The sequence below is a fragment of the Uloborus diversus genome, chromosome 10 (assembly GCF_026930045.1).
Source record: "Uloborus diversus isolate 005 chromosome 10, Udiv.v.3.1, whole genome shotgun sequence".
In the NCBI taxonomy this organism is placed as follows: Eukaryota; Metazoa; Arthropoda; class Arachnida; order Araneae; family Uloboridae; genus Uloborus; species Uloborus diversus.
In genome coordinates, this window is record NC_072740.1 from 8,683,153 (window position 1) to 8,704,415 (window position 21,263).

General features: G+C 33.1%; 1 protein-coding gene across 1 annotated transcript in view; it reads right to left on the minus strand.

Annotated features, from left to right (window-relative positions):
* Positions 1-19,584, minus strand: part of LOC129231354 (uncharacterized) — a 112,382-nt gene extending 92,798 nt beyond the window's left edge. The window contains exons 1-2 of the mRNA XM_054865646.1: positions 19,373-19,584; positions 4,486-4,633 (exon numbers count right to left, since the gene is read on the minus strand). Of these exons, the coding sequence (XP_054721621.1) occupies positions 4,486-4,633; positions 19,373-19,568 (344 nt within the window). The 5' untranslated portion in view covers positions 19,569-19,584. The remainder of the gene's footprint in view (positions 1-4,485; positions 4,634-19,372) is intronic.
* Between the last annotated feature and the right edge of the window lie 1,679 nt (positions 19,585-21,263).

A 21,263-nucleotide genomic window follows, 5' to 3' on the forward strand; every position in this document is an offset into this window, starting at 1 on the left:
TTCAAATTTTATAAATATAAAAAAAAGAAAACTGGGCAAATAAAAATTTTATTTGAGAAGGTATTTTTTAGACAAACATGCCTGGCAAGCAGGCCCGGATCTAAAAAATGTTGCTCCCCCGCCCCTGCAATAAAATCTGTAGGGTCCCTCCCAGAGGTCAGCAGTGTATATTTACAACGATAATAAGTCTTAATGCTAGTTTTTTCAGATTTTCTTTCAATTTCTTGGCCGTTGGACCCTTTTAAGGTTGTGCCTCCACCCCCACACACTGTGGGTACACAGATCTGGGCCTGCTGGCAAAACATGTAAAATTTCAAAGAATTTTTTAGCCCTGATGCATAGACAACTACCTTTAGCCAAAAAAAACTTAACATCTAGTCAGGACTGACAAGAGGCCATTTCAGCCAAGTTGAAAACTAGGAGCTGTTTGGTAGGCCCAAAGTAAAACAAAATATATAAGATTTATTAGGGAACGGAGGACCACTGACCAAACTGGCAAGGGACCCAACTTTGTTCTTGGCAGCCCAGCATTTTGCTCATTTATTCACACTTAGTGATTGCAATACCGGTATACCGAATAGAGGTATTTCGAGAAATTTTGCAATTTCGTAACACTGGTACTTGCTGAGGTAAAATACCGGTATTTTCGCTATAAGCTGAAAACAATAAATAGTTTCAATTGAAGTATTTTCAATTTAACTTATTAAATATCTACTTATATTTTAAACTTTTCTTCCCATTTCTTTTTCCATGATACAGAACCAAAATCAATCTATTAATGTAAAAATTTGGCTTCAAAAGCACAAAATAATTAAATGCCATCAAACAAAAGTAGTGGAAAGATTTCAAAATGATATTGTCATTACAAGATAGTGATATGAATCAGGGGCACCGACTTGCAAAAATTATTGGGGGGGGGGCAGACATCACCGAGGGTTTAGGGGGGTTTGTAATTCTACAGTTCCCCCCCCCAAATAAAGGTCAGATTTTTGTATCTTGAAAATGCCAATTCACATATTTTCTGGTGTGTATAATTTAAACAAACAAACAGCATTTGGCACGGCGTTTTCGAAGTAAAACAATCCAAAAATTGGTATACAAATTTTTCTGGTTCAACTGTCACTTGTCTTAGTAAGAGACTTTTTTTTTTGTTCTATTTTATGGGGAGCTATGCAATGCCTCAACTAGGCATTGATATAAGGTAGGGCACTTGACTTGTATGGAAGGGCCAAGGGCACTCCCAGAGACGTCAATTTAAATATATATATATATATATATATATATTGGGGGTTGGGGGGCATGCCACGAGAATTTTTCTACATTTGGGAAGAAAATAGTGAGTTTTAAAGTTTTTTAAAAGCATTTTAAAGTCATATAATCAACATTAGCATCCCGAAAACTCGACAAGCCTGACACGTATTTTTTGGCATTGAAAAACGGAAAAAATAAATACAAACACGCACGTAAAAAGGTAATTTAATTTATGCATGCATTTTAAGACCAGTTGTTTTTCATTAGTGATATCCGCTAACATATTCAAGTGTAAACGCAGTCGCTCAATGTTTAGGTCATTTTTGGAAAACTTCGTTGATTTTTCAAAATTTGTTTCGCCTCTGTTTAAAAAAGCAAGCACTATTGTTCAACTGCAATGACCTGTGTGAGTCCAGTTGATGTAAATCGCTCAATAATGCGAGATTGCACCATTTCAAAAACCTCAATGTATTGCCTTTAGGATTTTGAAAGTGTGCTAGAGCTGGCTTCTTTGTTTTCATTCTTCTTTGGTATATGTCAATTCTGAGGAAGCGAAGGATCATCATTTTGTGAAGGTTTTCTTTTAAACTCAATGCCCAAAAGTATTCAAAACTATCACGCCTTCCGTTTTATATACAAATCAAACTCTCATATATTTTTTCCAGATCAGCAACACTTAGGTGAGCACACCGCAGTGCTGCCCACGGGAAACAGACTTGACCCGTAAGTTCACGCACTGGGACAAATTTTTACAGTGCTTGCAGCACTATCATTATTCACACTACTCGTTTTCAGTTAACATGCTTACTACCGTAATAATTATTTGTTTTAACTCATTACTGAATTTATTTTACAAGGTAAACTATCTTCAAACAAGGAAAATAAAAGATAAATTTATGAGTTTAGAAAGTATAATATAACTAATAATTTTCTTGATTTATTGGGGGTGGAGGTTCTGCTCCCTCAAAAATATTTTTGAGTGGGCTCAGGCCCTCTTAGGCCCCACAGAGTCGGCGCCACCAATATGAATCGCATTTTCGTGCGCTTTTGTACACTATGTTTTTATTTTTTCCGTTTCCCTGATCACTCACTTTTCCTTTTGTGAAAGTTAGTTTCAAGTGCAATTTTTAATGCATTTGTGATATGAACAATTTATTCCAACCATCAATAACAGCAATACTTTATGATTTCTTTTTTAATTATTTGTCTCAACGATACTAAATTTTGACAAAAACTTTTTTCTTGTTAGCATAACAAATAGTAATTTGTTGTCACCAATATTGGTTGTTATCCTCTCTCACTATTTGGCTTTATACCTGGCGAGAAACTACAGTCGAGTTCCGACTTACGTGAGGGATGCGTTCCAAGACTCCTAGCATTAGTCGAAATTTCGCGTTGTGGAAAAATATATGTATACTTTTTTTTTTAAAACATAGACACCTTTAGACACTTATAAACACCCCTCAAACTGCTTTAAAGCATTCCTCAACTATATGCTACAGTTTCTTACATAAAGAACTGAACTTTTACTGCATTTAAAAAGTAAAAAACTGTTTTATTCAACATTAAATACTATAGATGCACAAAATGAATGATGAATGGGAGAGAAAGACGTAAAATAAAACAACAAGGTATGCACAGTATGTAGTACCTAGTAATAAAATACTGCACTATAACAGTACTGTACAGCAACAATATTTATGAGTTAAAAAATTAAGAAAGCGATTATTTATGTTCCACGTTATTCTTATATAATACATTTTTAAATACAGTTGCTAAACCTTTTCTTTTATAATGTTTCAATTTGTGGAAATACCCACTCTTCCTGTAACCTCTTTTTTCCACAATACAACAACAGCTTCCATTTTCATAGTGTTTACTTTTCTAGACTACTCTGCAAGCTTCAATATTGAAACTAAGTTCTGAACTTTTACGGATATCTTTTTTTTTTAACGTTTAACTTGCTGATGGAAGACTCACTGATACTTATTGTCGCGCTACCCTCTACGTTTTATAGTTGTTCAAGCATATTAAGAATCTTAGCTTTTTTTTTAAATCAGAAACTCTTTTTTTCTTCCCATGTTCAAACTTAAGATGAAGGTGCCATTAAGATGCCATATTTTCATCAACTTTAAAAAATGAATAAATGAAAGATGCTGAGTTGTTTATTTGATGCACTAACATCGCAATGCGTAGACTAGTTTGGCGTGGGAACTTTCGCTGTGAGTGATGCTTGAAAGGATGTAATAACTCGTTACTCGTGAAAAGTTCGCGATATAGCCATTTCGCGTAAGTTGAATTGCGTTGTAGCGGGAGTCGACTGTATTTAGAAATTATATAGTGCCTTGAAAATTTGCATAGAGGTAAAGCTTAATCAATTGAAACATATTTTCAGATATTTACATAATTATAATTGTAAAGAATTTTGAAAAGAATGCGAAAACGAATAAGAGAAACAAAGAACAAAAATGTAGTTAAGTTTACTGTAAATTTCAAACCAAAGGGCTAATAAAAAGCAAACATAAAGCGTTCCTGCTTAAGAGAAAAGGATGTTAATTTTCTCTTAATATTATTGTCTCTTGAAAAGAAATTACAACTAACTATATATATTTTTTAAAACAATAATAAAACACAATAAAAAAGAAACACACACATACACACACAAGGATTTATCCCAAAATAGCACACAAGAGAGCAAATTATTTAAGCCAGCTTCCAAACAATTAGAGGAGGTGTATCGGGCATTGTTTACAATACCAGCGACCTGCGTGAATTCAGAAAGAGTATTTTTAAGTGTAGGAAATTTGAGAACTTATATGAGTTTCAGGCTTAGAGACAATTTGCAATAGATGCATTCTGTTTCCACTATTATTGATTTTTATTTTGACATTCATTCCTTCATTTTGTATTTGTTCACTGTACGTTTTCGTAAATAATACAATTTTTGTAAAAAAATTACTAAATGTGGCAACGATACAATAAGTTTTCAAGTATTTTTTTCAGAAATTTCAAATGCCGGTTATTCTGGTATCACATTTTAAAAATACTTAATAACGGTATTGAATTTTTGGTCCGGTATTGCAATCCCTATTCACACTCCATCAGAGTTGTAGATCTAATATTCTCAAATTAATAGCCTTATGAAAACCTATCCTTTTTTTTTTTAATCACATTGTACAGTTAGCGGTAAAAAGCATTTTCATTCCTTGAAAAAATATGGAAACAAACACTTACTTTGCTTCATGTCGAAAGTAGGTGCTTTGTGATGATGTTGCAGTAATGGTGGTGTGTGTGTTTCCGTAAAATGGGAGAGCATTCTGCCGGATGTAATCTTCGATGAAATTTAAGGGTTGGCCAGAAGCAGCATAGTCACAGTATATAACTAAATCGTAAAAGAATGACAATTAATGGTCAGAAATTTTACCCCTCGGCTTTTTGGTAAAAGTAGAAAAAAGACAGAAAATTGTTTTTAATGATCATTTCCACAAGAGCAGCCAGAAATACCTTCTGGAGGGGGTTTCTAATCAAAACAACCTTTTCATATGCATAAACTACTGTATTACAACTTGCATTTATGTTAAAACCAATGCCATGGATTTTGTCAAGCAATTATCAAGTAATTTTTCATCAATTTCTGACAGTTGAAAAATGGTACGAAAACAGTAAACTCTTGATCTATCAAAATAATAAAAGGGTCATTCCATGTCAACTCAACACACCCATTTTACCTCACCCCCTCAGATTTTGATAAAATTTGGCACACATATAGTGGGCACTAAGAATAACAAAAATACAAAATTTCAAATTTTTATCTTGAATAGTTTTTTGTGTACGGCCTTGTAAAGTTTTCAAAAAATCGTGAAAAAACTACAAACAAGCAATTTTCAAATTGCTCTAAAAGCTGTCAAAATTGAGTTAGAGAGGTGGGACCGGTGTTATTTTGTAGCTTTTTTAATGCTCTTTTAAGAGATATGCAACATGTCCTATGTAGTAGTAAAAAAAGTTTTTTTGGTGCAAATCAAATTTTTGATTTTGATTTTTTTCAAAAAGTACCACTTTTAAAATTTTCAAAAAAATTCTATAAATAGACAGTACTTTCATAAACTGCGATGCAAAGTTTTATGATGGGATGGTAATGGGATCTATGCCAAAAAAAAATATTACCAGGGGCCAATCCAGGAATTTTTTCTTGCTACCTATTTTTGTGAAAGTATTGCATCATTCTATTTTTGTGAACTTTTAGAGGCATCCTAATTTTTGTAAAAGAGAAGTAGAACAAGTGAAATTTTAGTTCCAAAAGTGTAAATATCATCTAGTATTATTTTTAACAGGTTTCGTTTTTTAACGGGGAGGGGAGAGCTAAAAACCTAAGAAGTACCAAAAATACCATCGTTATTTCAGCTTAATGGGCTATGTAATGTGTACAATATTGGAAATTATGAGAAAAACGGTGCCCCAAAATATGTTAAAAGACTGTGATGATATTGCATAAATACACTTTGGCGAGAAACAGCTAAAAATGAGTTAAAATACCACAAAAAGGTTGCTATTCAAGCGATTGTTCATATAAACTTGCTTATAATTTTATTTTATGAGTAAATTTTGTTTTAAACAGAGAAACAAGTTTTATATTTTAAAATGCAAATTTTTGTGAAATTTTTGATGTTTTTGTGAAGTTACTGATTTTATTTCTTGATTTTTGTAAAAGTACCTATTTCAAAACAAGATTTTTGTGAAGGTACCGATAAACGGTAGCAAAATCAGCCTGTATTGGGCCCTGATTACTGACCCCTATTTTTCTTAAATACCAGATTTTGACCAAAAAATATTTAATTTAATTGTAGTAAAATATATTGTAGTAAATGCTTTCATGACAGATATGAATGTATTGTACTTTAAATTCTTCTTATAAAAATATTAGTAAAAATTAAGGCAAATAAAATACCAAAATTTAAAATTATATCAATTTATGCTGTATGAAATACAAATACAATAAATATTTACAATAAAATTTTCATAAAAACAGTTTTGACCAAATAATAATAATTTTAATGTAGTGATATAAGATTTTATGAAAAATCACTTGAGTAGGGGAAACTGGGGGGCTTGACCCACTTTTTACTAAGGTATTTTTTTTTTTTTTTTAAAGTTTGAATAAAAAAAATTCCTGGTTGACTTTTTTCGAAAGGAAATATATCCAAGCAACTTTTCACATTGCTGTTATTTATTTAAGTTAAAAATTATTTTCCTTATTAAAGATTTTTCAAGAGTGTTCAAACTGGGTTAAACCTCCCCCTTGAGGGACGTTTGACCGATTGGTCAATTTCAGTATCATTATCTGATGAAGAATTTTCAGCAGCAAAAAAGAGTTTACGTTTCATACATAGATGAGGAGATTTTTTTTACTTTAGTCGAAGCATACTGCTTAGAAGTTATTTTCTTCTTATCAATCGGGGACACACCTAATTCTTGAAGTGAAGTATTTAGTGTCTGAACAATCACTGAACTTGTTGCAAAGTCTGGGTCATCGTCTGGAACATTCACCTCCAACTCAGGAGAATCTTAATTTTCAGAATTTTTTTCACTAATGGGCACTGTGTTTTTTAACTTAGTTAGGTCTTTTCTACACTGATCACAAATCATGGAGCCATCAAGTATTTGTGGAAATGAACCTGTTATCCAAGATGTGACATTTCTCAGTTTTTTTCTATCTCGAACACAATGATTTGTTTTCTTCCAATGGATGACAGCACTGAACTCTTACCACAGTACTGCATTTTTCACTAGTTTCCATATTTTCTAAAAAATTCTTAAAACTTGCCTTTTAACTAAAAGTTTTAATCATAGATTAAATTCGCTAACACATGAGAAATACTGAAGTTCAAGTAATAATTCTTTTATGTGAGGTATCACAACTATTTTACATGGATAACTTAAGACAGTAATAAAATTTAAAACACTACTTGTTAGCAAGGTCTCTAGTCACTGAATGAATGGTTGTGGAGAGTCTGGCTTGAGCAAGTTAGAAGAAATACCAGACTGCCACATGGGGGGCCATGTGGCAGACTGGTGTTTGTTTTAACTTGCACAGAAAGGTACCAACTTGCTAGATCTGCAGATACTGGATCAAGTGAATGGAAGGGAAAAGTTTTTTTAAATAATACTTGCTTATCAAACTATTTAGCCACAACAATATTTATTGTAAATTTATCAACTTTTCATACAGCATAAATTGATATAATTTTATTTAAATTTTGGTGTTTTATTTGCCTTAATTTTTACAAATATTTTTATAAGAAGAATTTAAAGTACAATGCATTCATATTTGTCATGAAAGCATTTACTACAAAATATTTTGCTACAATTAAATAATTATTATGTCAAAATCTGATATTTATGAAAAATAGGAGCCAGTAGTAATTTTTTTTGACATAGTTCCCATTACTATCCCATCATAAAACTTTGCATGGCAGTTTATGAAAGTACTGTCTATTTATAGAATTTTTTTGAAAATTTGAAAAGTGGTACTTTTTGAAAAAAATCAAAATCAAAAATTTGATTTGCACCAAAAAAAAACTTTTTTTACTACTACATAGGACATGTTGCATATCTCTTAAAAGAGCATTAAAAAAGCTACAAAATAACACCGGTCCCACCTCTCTAACTCAATTTTGACAGCTTTTAGAGCAATTTGAAAATTGCTTGTTTGTAGTCTTTTCACGATTTTTTGAAAACTTTACAAGGCCGTACACAAAAAACTATTCAAGATAAAAATTTGAAATTTTGTATTTTTGTTATTCTTAGTGCCCACTATATGTGTGCCAAATTTTATCAGAATCTGAGGGGGTGAGGTAAAATTTTAATTAAAAGTGTGTTTGTTGATTTGACACGGAATGACCCAAAACGGATATACATTGATTTAAAAGATATTGTTATGAGTCCAGGAAAATGTAAGCGATTTTTTAAATGACAATCCAATTTTGTGAAAAATTGCAAATTTATTTACAAATATGTGCTCAAATCAAATAGGAAATAATTGCTAAATTATTTATTACAATTAGGCATTATTTAAGGCTGTAAACATATCAGTGAAGACTTTTTACATCCAAATGCACAGAAAAACGAAGACAAAATCAAAGCGCAAAGGCATCACAATAACAGAGAACGGAGCGAAAGCAAGCTCTCCAGCACACAGCTGACTGTCAAACCAGACTGAGACTCACTTAGAACCACTCATGTTATATAACATTGAAAGATCATTCCAGCCTTTTCCATTTAGGAACATTCTAGTATTTTTATTTAAGAATATTATACTGCATTTTCTACAAGTTACAGGAATTATCCATTTATTATTAGCATTGAAATACCAACGATTTACATGTTAATGCTCGAAATGTCGCCAAGCTTGCGATATTTGGCAATTTCTCAGCAAAAATTATGCCAAATTGACGAAACCTCTTGAATTCTTCGCGAATCTCATAAGCGCAACGTTAAATGGTGCACAGCAAGCAAAATCAACATACAGGTATAGTTTCAAAAACCAAGGTAATTTTAAGCAAAAATTAACGGAATATACGAGGAAATTTAGCAAGATTAAAACAAATTAAGAACACAAAAACATAAAACTAATAACAATTTTTAGCATGTGTAATAATATATATACGTATAATGCAAAATTTGGACAAAAATATTCCGATATAATTGAGCATTTTTTCCCCTATTCATAAGCAAGTCGCCTATATGCATAAATGGTAGGCCAGTCATTTTCCAAAGAACTCATAGACCTGCCAATTAAACGAAACTACAAAAATCGAATAATTCATCGAAAATTAGTACAATACAGAGAGTTAGAAATAAGAACTTAAATTTAGACCTAATGATGCCACCTAGAATAAGTTTCTAGACGCATCAAAATATATAAATAGGGGGCATTTTAAATGATTCAAATAAATACACATCCAAAGTGTCTTATTTAAATAGAAAAATGCTTCAAATTGATAGTATCATAGGTAATTTGAAATTGCTAAAATATACAGTAAAACAATTATTTTTGAAAAAGACAAAATGGATTCTATTTTAAAATTACTTTTGCAATAGCTTCTTCATATCAATTAAGTCTCATTTATAATGAGCCAAGAAAAAAAAAAGCTTTGATGCAATTTCAAATTTTAGGTGTCAAATTTGGGACCTGTACTTGGAAATCTAGGCATCAAATAAAGATTTTCAGTTCAAAATACAACTAACGACAACCGCTTATTTCTAACACTGCACACACAGTCAAATGCACTTAAGCGAAGTTGGTTATGATGAAAAACTTGTTTCAGAGAAAACTGTAATTATCTCCAACTCAAATCACATAGGAACAATAAACAATCTTTATACAGTGGAAAGCCCGATGTTTGGTTTTCTGTTGGAGCAGTGACAAAAAACACTCCAAGCGAGAAAACGTAGAAGAGGCCTTGTTAAAAATCTAAGCATAATTTATAAAAATCGACTCTTAGCCAATGAAGTAGTGGGGTTTTTGCTTGTTATCTGTTTTTAGATACAATTTTATTTATAGCACTATAATTACCAACAATTTTTTGCATATTTGCTTCTAAAGGCATTCATTAATAAAAATAGTTTTAAGAGTTTTTATGCTTAAAATAACTTGATCATGGGAACACCCATGATTATTTCTTCATCATCGTGATTATCATTGAAAGCGGATAGTAAATCTGATGTTGAAGGAATTCGTGATGCGTCACCAACTTCTAGAAGATTTTTATGAGTGTCAGAAGTTCTAGTGCTCAGCTGTCATGAAGAAAAAGTCAACGATCAGAGAAACTTCCACTTGCAGACAAAGAACCATTAAACAGCAAAAAGAATGCCAGAGCGGCTTTAAACAGCTATAAAACATATTTATCTTGAAAAAATATAAATATAAAAAACAGTTTGGGTGAGTTTCGTAGATGACAAATTATTTTTGTAGAAACGAGTATCAAGCAACGTAAAATCTGGTATCATTTAACTTAATCAGTATAGAATTTTTCATAGACCAGCAGAAAATGACGTTCAAAGTGGGATAACGTATAAAACAGGCAATTTAAAATTGGAGTTCCACAGTATCAGCACAATGAAGTTTTGGTGCAAAGAAACAATTTCACTGGTCCTATGGTCTTCTTTAGAACTGGTTTCGAACATAATATATTTTGCAGAGAATAAAAATGTACTGGAAGCTGGCTAACATAACGTGGCTCTTCAAGAACAGGTCTAAAAGTAATGCAGGGCATTACAGACCTGTAAGTATAACTTCATTGGTTTGTAAGATTTTTGAAACTTTTTCTGAAATCAAGATCATGAATTTCTTAGAAACAAGCACAGTCAATAAGCGATAATTTGAATATTACTATAGCTCGATTTTTGTAATCAAGTCCCGACCCCTTTGTCTTTAATTCAATGCTAAGCACTGTCAATATCTCGAACTTCCTTTGACTCGAAGTTTTTTCAAAGACGACTAGAAATTTATTTCAAAAGAACAAAAAAAAAAAGGGAAGAAAGAAACAAGTGACTATGAGAGAAAAATTAATTCACCTTCACTTGTAATTCCTGCACAATAGACCTCTAAAAAATCAAGAAGAGCACCTGTTGAGCAAATGTGCGACAAAAGAGTTATACGTGCGAAAATGAGTTAGCTTGTTTTCTTTTGTTGTACTGAACTGTTTACACTTTGACATGTTACTAGACTACAAATTTGCTTTTAAGCTGTCAAGTCAACTGAGTACCTTTATTTAAAGGCTTAAGATCAGTGGTGGATGGGACCGGCGGGCAGCCGGGCAAATGCCCGGTGGGCCGCCTCGGTTTGGGCCGCATTAAATCTTTCAATTGAATAGTACAAAAAAATAAATAAATAAATAAATAAAAAAATAAATAAAAAATAAAAAAACTGCTTTTTTTCTCTTTTCATTTTTTCTTCCTTAAAGAAAATAATAAATAAATATCTCTGAAAATATTATAATAACCCGGTATATTTCTAAACGACTAATAAGAAAATTGCTGCAAGAAAAGTAATGGTTGTAAAATTTAAAGAAAAAAAGAAAAAGAACTCTGCAAACTTATGCTGTGAGCAATAAGATGCTTTACTGTATGTCTGTAAATTCATCGGTCGGCCGATGAGATAACTTTGTTGCATAACTGTCCAGTACCTTCTAAGGCCCTAATAGCTGCCTCTAATAATAGTCTGTAGGGGGCAATGAACATGTAAAGGCACAGGGCCGCCTTCAGGGGAGGCGTAGAACCGTGGCTGCCAATTTTAATTTAGGGATGAACAAAGTAAAAAAAAAAAGAAAACTTTCTCAGTATTTAAAAAAAAAATAAATAGACGTAAAAAATACCAAGTGGAATTCCCGTGACAAAAAATATTTTCTCAACAAAATTTTGAAAGAAAATGCATCCCTTGAATATTAAACAATTAAACCTTTAAATATTATTTAGGAACATCCACGGTTCTTTATTATAACAGGGTGGCGACAGGAATTGTGAAAAAAAGTTCCCTGACTTTTCCCTGATTTCCCTGATTTAGTTCACCAATTTTCCCTGATTTACGTTACCAATGATAATGGTTTTCTTTATTTGCTCTATTTGAAATCCATTGTATGCTTGTATAAAATGAATTATTTTAAACGTTTTAAGTTGTGTAAAGTTGTTGAACTAAAGATATATTTTTAAAAAATGCTACTTTTTTAATAAAATGGTTAAAAAAACATATCAAGTCAATTTTTTTGGGGGGAAAAAACCCTACAAAACAGTATATTCAATTTTTCTACATGGAAAGATTATAGAAAATAAAAAAAACTTTACTTTAACCAGAGACCACTTAGTATAAGAATTTTAAGAAACTATTAAAATTACTCATAAAAACATATGTGTATTTATCAAATAACAAAAAAGTAATTGAAATTATTTTCAACTGAGTTTTAAAACAATATAATAATTGCTGCAAGAATAACAAGTAGTAGTGAAAGAATAGAAGTAATGTAGTTACTCTTAGATAACTAATTGACATATTTATGCAAAACAGATGAAACAATTTGACATCCATTTATAGGGAGCTTTTCTCTAATCAAGAACATAGGTTTTAATGAATTAATACAGCATTTTAACAATAAAAAAATAAAGATATTTACTTAAGTACACAAGTTAACTCTATTTCAAATGATTTCAGTATGTAACAAAAAAATCTTAGATTGCTTTCGTGACAAACAACTTTGAAATGCAAGAAAAAAAAAGCAATTAGTTAATTTCAAAATATATAAAAGAAGAATACAACTTGGTTATATAATTAAAGAATCACTTAGGTCTGAAGAAAAGAAAACCTTTATAATCTGCGGTGACAACAAATAGTATGACGACAAAAAACAAAGTTTTTTTTTATTGAAAGTTCAATTTTAGCAATTAAATTAAAAACACGATACTATAAAAGCTTAAAATAACTTTTAAGCTTTTATAGTATTAAACAAAAACCAAAGATTTCTTCTTGAAATCATGATTATAGTACGCTAATTACGTTGAGACAATGAAATAACGGCAAAGGAGCTAAGGCATTAATGAACGCTTCCTCTTTGCCTGTATGGTTGTTTATTTTACATAGCATTGAAAGCTTAAAAGGAAATTTCAAGCTAGGTGAAATAAACACCCTAACATACACAGAAGCAATCTTAGGAAGTTCATCCTGTGGTTAATAAGTAAGATTCAATACTTTGACGTTGAGGAAAAAAGATGCACAAATATCGCACCTCATTCATTTTACTTTTTTTTTCGAACAGATAATTAGCGGAAAATGCGTAGGGAATCAGAGTACTTAATTTTGTAAAGCAAAAAAAAAATTTTTTTTTCGTCATAAAATCAATTTTCCCTGATTTTTTGTTATTTTTTCAAAATTCCCTGATATTTCCCTGACTTTTCCCTGATTAATAAAGTTCCCTGACTTTTCCCTGATCTCCCTGATCTGTCGCCACCCTGTATAATTTACCTAACTAAAGGCAGCTGAAATTTTTCGAGACATTCTGAAAAATTTTAAAAAGAAAAAAAAATCAACCAAAAAAAGTATTCAGTACATAGTAGAAACCTATGACAAGTTTCAATTTAATACAATGAATGAATAGCTAGATAATAATGACGGTTTCATAGGGGCCGCTGAAGCATGTTTTAAATAGAAAAAAAAGTTAAAATGCAGTAAGGGAGATTTAAAACATTGTAACGTAATGAATGCTAAGTGTTTGAATGTATAAAACGAAGGTAAAATAAAACTTTATTAAGATATTCTAGCTGGAGGATATTTAAAGTAAACTAAAGATGGGAGAAGACCTGATGTTCCTGAAAATAAGTCCAAAATGCTAAAAAATTATTTTAACGAATCTCAAACTCTTTAATTTCAAACAAATTCAAACATCAGGTTGGGAATTGAAAATTTCACTATGAAAAAAAAACAAAAGAACTAAAATGATCTCGGAAAAGATCGGGAGAGGTTTTTCCATAACATTTGTATCAATAATTTAATAAAAAGATAGGGACTTAGCCAGTGGCGGATCCAGCCGATTGTTTTGGGAGGGGCCATCCGAAATTTTTGGACAAACTTCCCAGGGCCGAATTTAACTCCATGCCACTCCTAGGCAAATTTGAAATCTGCCGCCCCTCCCCCCCTAAAAGGAGCAAAATATCCTTGACTTAAAAAAACCTAAAAAGTATTCCCCAGATTCAAACTGTCAAACTTATGAAGAAATGATGGCGTTTCACATCCTGAGGCGCCCCGATGAATTCATCACAATGTTCTCCCCAAAAAAAATTTTTTATTCGGCAAATACAATGATTGAAAAACATTTGATTTCATAAGATGTGTGAAAGTAATCATTATTAAATTACAAGAAAAAATTGTGTCTGTGGAAAATGAAAGAATACTAATATTTTACTTTCAAGTATAACAATTTAATTCAAAAAATGTGTTTTATAATAGCAAATTTGCCGCCCCTGGAAAGTTTGCCGCTCCAGGCAGCTGTCTACTCTGTTTATCGGGAATTTGGGCCCTGATAACTACCAGAAATTTTATTAAAATGAAGTTTTAAAAACTCAATTTTCGGGGTATCGAGACATTAGGTGAGGAGGTGTATTTAGGAATCTCCCTCAAAAATGTTTCAAGGTTTAAATGTCCAAGTAATTTTTGAAAATTCGGAAACTAAAAACGCATTTTGTCCATTTTAAATGATATACGTAGAAAGTTCGGGTTTCGGGCGCTAGCCCCAAAATACTTTTTGAAAATAAAGCTTAGAAACCAAAATATCCTGTCATTATACATTGAGAAGTTAGAAGAGGAGGGGTGCTCTTCTAGCTCTTCAACTGTCCAGCCTAAAAATGCACCTTTAGGTAATGTTTGCATACATTAAATTAAGTGTGAAGGTGCTTAGAATCCTTCCTTCCTGGAAATATGTTGCCTTCGAGGCTGTAAACATTCGATTTTTAACTACATTTATACACATTTTAGAAAGGGATGTAAGATTCGTGAGCTCCTCCAAAAAACCTCCTTCCTCATCACGATATAAACTAGGGAGGGATGGGGTCCTATCAAAACTCGTTTGTAATTGAAGTCCCAAAAAAATTCATTTAAGTTTCCTTTAAGCAAGTTAAGTGATAAGGACTGGATAAGCTAGTTTTCGTTGACATTTTTTCCAAATAAAAGACTTAAAATGCAATTTTTTGCTACATATCAAATCATTTGTGAAAGGGCGTGGGAAAAGGGGGTTCTCCTCTTAGTTTCGAAATTAAAGCCATAAAAAATAAAATTTAGGCTCTCTTTGGTCTTGTGAACAATAGGTATACTCTGAGAAACGCAGCATTTAGAGATCGTCCAAGTGTCTGTAGTTGGAATCAAGAAATGATGTAAAAGATGGAGAAAAATTTTGGAAATAAAAGTTTTGTTTTGAGGACAGGGATATAATTTATCTCGAAATTAAGACCTATACTTCTTTTTCAATAAAATACATGTGTTAAAGTTTGTTATCTTCTCATAATATTTTTTTCTTTTTTTTCCCTTAAAAAAATTCCTACAATTACAAGGCTTTGGGAGGGGCCATGGCCCCCATGGCCCCCTTCTAGATCCGCCCCTGGACTTAGCAAAGAATGTGGAAGGGAGAGTCATCCTCTAGCCTTACCCTTCATTTTACACCTCCAAGGTAGATTAGAAACGTGTTTAAAACTTTTATTTTGAAAGAGTGCAGGGGAAGTTTCTAAATCAGAACCCAGTCCCATCTCATATCGCCTATCGTTATCAAAGATGGCTTACAATTCGTATTTAGGACTTCAAATTCGAAAAGCTTCCAGGAGAGTGATCACCCAAATCCTGCAGAAGCGCCTCCACCCCATCTTTAAGGATCATTTAAAATTTCGTTTTTGGGACTACAATTAAGAAATTTTTCAGAGATCATCGAATCTCTCTTCGCCCTTGTATCGCCAAAAATGGTATGAAATTTTTTTTTAGGGCTTCAATCCCGAAAAGATTTCTAAGAAGAGCCCATGAACCCTTGGTAACATCAGCGAATATCATCTACGACTGCGTTTTAGAATTCAAATTTCGAAAAATTACGGAAGGAAGGTCCCCGAACAGCTTCACCCACTAATCTTACCAAAGATCGACAAAAACTGCATTTTAAAAGCCAACTTAGAAAACTTTTTGTTCCCAACACGCTCGCCAGCATCACTAAAGGTCCTCTAAAATTTCGTTTTATGGGATTAAAGTCCAAATTATGTCACGAAAATTCCTCCCCCTCACGTCATTGAAAGTCGAAGAAATAACGTTTTTTAAGTTTCGGTTTCCAAGAATTGTCGGTCCCCTTTAGGTTATCAAAGAAGACCTACAATCCCTTTCTTTAGATTTCAATTACGAAAAAATTCCTGGAGAGCACCTTTGAGCCTCTTCTCTCCCAAACATTACCTAAGATCATCTAGAATGCATTTTTAAGACCACTAATTAAAAAAAATTCCCGGAGGAGAGGGGGGGGGACACCGGATCTTTGCTTTCATTAAAATTGTCAAAGATAGTTTAAAGACGTTCATCAAAACTATACGTTCTCTTTTCACGCGATATCGCGTGAAAAGTTCCTCATGAATCGTTATTGCACATAAGACCTTCAGATACTGACTTGAGGAGGGGGGGGGGAGCAATTTATAGATAACAAACTTTTTGAAGAACTTCAATTTCAAAAATCATAGCCCTCCCCCGAAAGATCGTCAATTGTCACCTAAATTGGCTCTTTGAGAACTTCAATTGAGAAATTTTGCCCAGAAAGAATTCCTGAACGCCCTTTTCCCCCGTCTAGTGTTTGAAAACATTGCTTACGTATACGTTTTAGAACTCAGACTTTGAAAAAGTTTTGGGGGAATTCTCCAAATACCCCCTCCCGCAAACATCGCCCAAGATCATTTAAAAAGTCTAACATTCAGGGACTGATTTACAGAAGGGCATTCGGGGTCCGTGCCCGGGCCCGGGGCACCAAAGGAAAGGGAATACCAAATTTCTGTCATTTTTTTTTTTTTTTTTTTTGAACAAAAAGACAGAGTGCAAAAAGACAGAAAAAATCTCCAAAACAGTTTTATGATGGACGATGTGAAGAAATCATATTAGACTCTAAGCAAAGTTTCAAGGTTTCCTGTTTTTATGTAATCTGTGATTATTTAATTATGAAACTAAAATTCAGGATGTCAGCCTATGATGGCATATTAAAGAAATTTTCTTACTTGTTTGAGTGCAACAAGCAAAATATTTGAGAAAGTGCAAAAGATCTTTAAAAATCTTAACTCCTGTGATTTGGAGGAATCTTTTCCTGATGAATTTATTCATATTAGTTCAATCATCGTAAAATATAGTTTAATCACCGAAAAGTTTTCCCATAATCCATAAACTTGGTAAATGTCTTTAAAAATGCTTTTGACAATGTAGATACAGCCTTGAAATTGTTTTTGACTTTGCCAATCTTCAATTGTAGTGGAGAACGATCATTTTCGCTATAGAAGAGAACTAAGTGTCCTTTGCGTACTCTCATTTCTGATAGTAAATTATCTTCATTAGCTCTTTTATTAATAGAAGGAAGTTTGACCGCAAAACTTGGTTATAAGGACATTATAGATGAATTTACTCCAAGAAAACAAAGGAGAAAATAAAGGAACGCAGAAAGCACCTTATGATTTACCTTAACCATAATAGTTTCTCCATCTGCGATTGTAAAAAATTTTCTTACATGAAAATCAAGAATTTATTTCAGAGATTTCTTTCTATCAAAAAAATATCCAGAAATTACCTTCATATTTTTTTTGGGGGGGGCACCATATTTGTCTGTGCCCCGGGGCACCCAAGTGTGTAAATCGGTCCCTGCTAACGTTGCATTTTTAAAGCTATAATTTTGAAGATTTTCCGGGGGAGTGCCCCCGAACCCTCCTCCCCCCCATCATCAGAAAGAATATTAATTTTGCTATGCAGGTGTTCGTATTATTGATTCTTTTTCTCTACATTCATAAACGCAGTTCTCATAATTTGAATACTCAAATTCTAATGGTGACTCCCTGCGAAAACTAGAAGATGTATCTGCTTTATCTTTTACGTCTAAAAAAAAAAAAAAACCTCAAGGACGGTGGGAGCGTCTCCTCTTCAAGGAGCAAGTCTTAAGGGGCCGGCTGGCCTGTAAATGCCAGGGCCGGTTCATGTTGCCCCATCCGCCACTGCTTAAGATGCGTTCCCCTCGCTCATATAAGAATATGAGGGAAAATTTTGCTTTCGGTTAGGAATTGGCTGACTGGAAGGAAACAAACAGTAGTTGTGAGGGGAAATCATTCTAAATAGAATGATGTTTTGAGCGTGGTCCCACACCGATCCAATTTTAAAACCTCTTGTGTTAATTATTTTTATGAATAACATTTGTGATAGTATTTCTAGAAACCTGAATTGTTCTGCTGATGATCTAAAAGTTAATGTGATTGTAGAAAATAAACAACAAGTAAAACCGCTTCAAGAGGATTTAGATTATATTGTTAAGTGGGTGGATAGGTGGGGTATGGCAGTTAATATTGGGAAATGTCAAGTGCTACATTGAGGTTATAAAAAAAGGTTACAAGTTATTATTTACAGGGTTCAGTCATTAGTCAGGCAAAAAATGTTCTTGATTTGGGCATCTCAATAAATCAGTATTTTAAATTTAATCAACAGTGCAGCATTGCAAGTGATAAAACCAACAAAATGCTTGGTTTTATCAATAGATCTATTTCAAAGTATTTTCTGCCTTTACATAGTGGTTAGACCTCATTCGGAGTATGCTATTCTCAGTTTTTGTGGAATAGGTATACCATATTTTGGTCTCCTTATCTCGTGAAAGATATTTCTTCATTGAAAAGGGTTCAAAGAATAGCTACTAGGATAGTAGGGGGACTTCCCGTTTTAGGTCATGATACCAGACCTTAAAGTCTTAGTATGTATACCCTGGAGCAAAGGAGAGTCAGAGGAAACATGATTCAGTTGTTTGAATTTACCAAAATGATAGAGGTTTATGGGTAAAATTTTTGAACGGAAAGAAGGACGGGGGAATTTAAATCTCAGGCTACCTAGAAATTAGGAAAAATTACTAGTTTAGTAGTGTTGTGAGCAGTTGGAACAGCTTACCAGAATAGGCTGTAATGAGAAGAAAGTAAATACCTTTAAAAAGGCCATTGATCTGTATTGAGGACAAATTAACTGACAAGGACAAGCCTTGCTGGTCCTCGTATTTGTGATTTTTATTTACACTTAATCACTACCATTTACTAGCTGAAAAAAAAACAAAAAAAAAAAACATTTTTTCCCTGAAAAAAAGCAAATCGTAAATCAAAGCATAATAGTGAGCACCAGGTCCTCACTAGGATAATCAATCTTATTACCTCATAATGGGGGATTGGGGGGGGGGCGCTCTCCCTCCCTGATATGAAAATTGATTTTTTTGTATATATGGCCATGGCTTTTTATGTTTTCCGATAAAATTTGTTTTCTATACAGCGTGCGGTCCTCCTGGAAAATTTCGAAATGAGAGCCTCGTGACCACATCAAAAGATTATGATAATGAATACAAACCTGACTTTGAACCGAAAGGGCCATCGAACGTTGCTTCATGGCTTGATATATTAGCATATATTTCATTTAATAAAGTTGTCGTTTTAATTGAATCAGTGGGATCTTGTTGCTCGACAGAATATTCGTTGGGAAAACAATAAAATTTCCGATCGCCACAACTTTTTGTTGCGACAGTATTCGAACCGCTTTCATTCATCTTGCTCTCAACAGTATAAAAGCAACGAAAGCATAGACAGCAGAACGCTTTTTGTTGAAATAAATACAAAGCTTTGTAACCGCATACAAAATTTAGTCGAAACATACAAAGTGTAAGCCTTGTAGAAATTTCGATCAGCGGACGAGAAACGGCCAAATCCCGATTTGAAGCATTTGATGGTTAAAATATACAATTATTGATGATTTCTGAGGAATAGATTTGATTTTAATGAATCCGACTTCAAGACAACCATAATAAACACACGTGCATCTTTTCGGTTACGGCTATTGCGCCGAGATCCCGGCGTAATAGAGCTTCTCGCAAGTTTCTTACGCCGGAAATAGGTGGCGCTATGCACCGGTTTGTCGACCATTTTCCCGGCGCAATAGCCATCGCGGATATAACAAATTTGCCACAGTAACTGTGCTTGTGCATGAACTTTGCTCATTTCAAAAGCCTTGTTTAAATTAGTTACAAACATTTTATCTGTTAACAAATCGCTGCAAGGATGGATACACACAATTATACTTCATACATTTTAAAATACATAAACAAAAATAAGTGAAAAACACATGTTTAAAATCAATATTTAACATTATATTTCCTCTTCTTCTTTCCGGCGTTTCCACGCAAATAGATAGGCGATATAGAAACAGATTCCTTCCACCCCAATTCACACAGTTTGCACAAACTACAAATAATCCGTTTTGGCGAGAGAAAAGAGAGGAGGACTAAACATCCCTCCTCCTAAACACATCTACAGAACATCTTCAACACGGCCCTCCCGTAAGAAGGGATCGCTAGAACGTCTGGATGGAAGAAATCGTCATGAGAGAAATTTTTGGCGTTCAAGATAGAGATGATATGGTGTCTGTTTAAAGAGTTTTCTGGGCAAGTCCACATTAGATGTTCGAAATCCTCTATAATACAACAAGTAGTACATAGAGGGGAACTTTGGAACTTTCTTTGCGCATGATGAATAGCTTGTCTTTAGTTAGAACTGATTTACCAAGTATTATGTTTAGTCTGACTTCGTTGTACCAATTAGTTATCATTTAGGTTTAATTCTGAGGGAGGGAATGAGCTTTTTGTATTTATTATAATACTTTGAATTGTTCCATATTATGCCTCTTTCTTTGTAAAATTCACTTGTTAAATAATTTTGTAAATCTCTTCAGGAACAGATGGGGATCATAGGTGTATTGACGTTTTGTTCTGCCTCTTTGGTGAGTGAATCTGCTATTTCGTTGTCTGAGATTTCCTTATGTCCGGGTACCAAAATTAATGAGATCTCTTGATTTTCAGCCATTTTCTTTAGGTGCGTCCTGGTATTTTTAACTAGAAGATCATCTTGCTTATTTTCATTTCGGAGGGCCTTAACTGCACTCTGTGAATCTGTGAGTGGAATAACAGGTTTGTTTCTTTTTGGGGAAAATTTAGCGAAGTACCAGATTGCTGTGAGTTCAGCAGTAAAAATAGATGAAAAGGGGAGAGAATTTGTAACTTTCGATGAATGTTTTCTTTTAAGTTAACAATTGAGAAGGCTGTTCTCGATTTCTTTGAGCCATCTGTGGCCCAAAACTCCTTATCTCTATTGGAGTGCTTGAATTTGTGGAAAGACTGCTTTATTTCTTCTATGATTGTAGAGGTCTGAAAAATGAAGTCGTCGATACTATATTTAATTTTACATTTGTT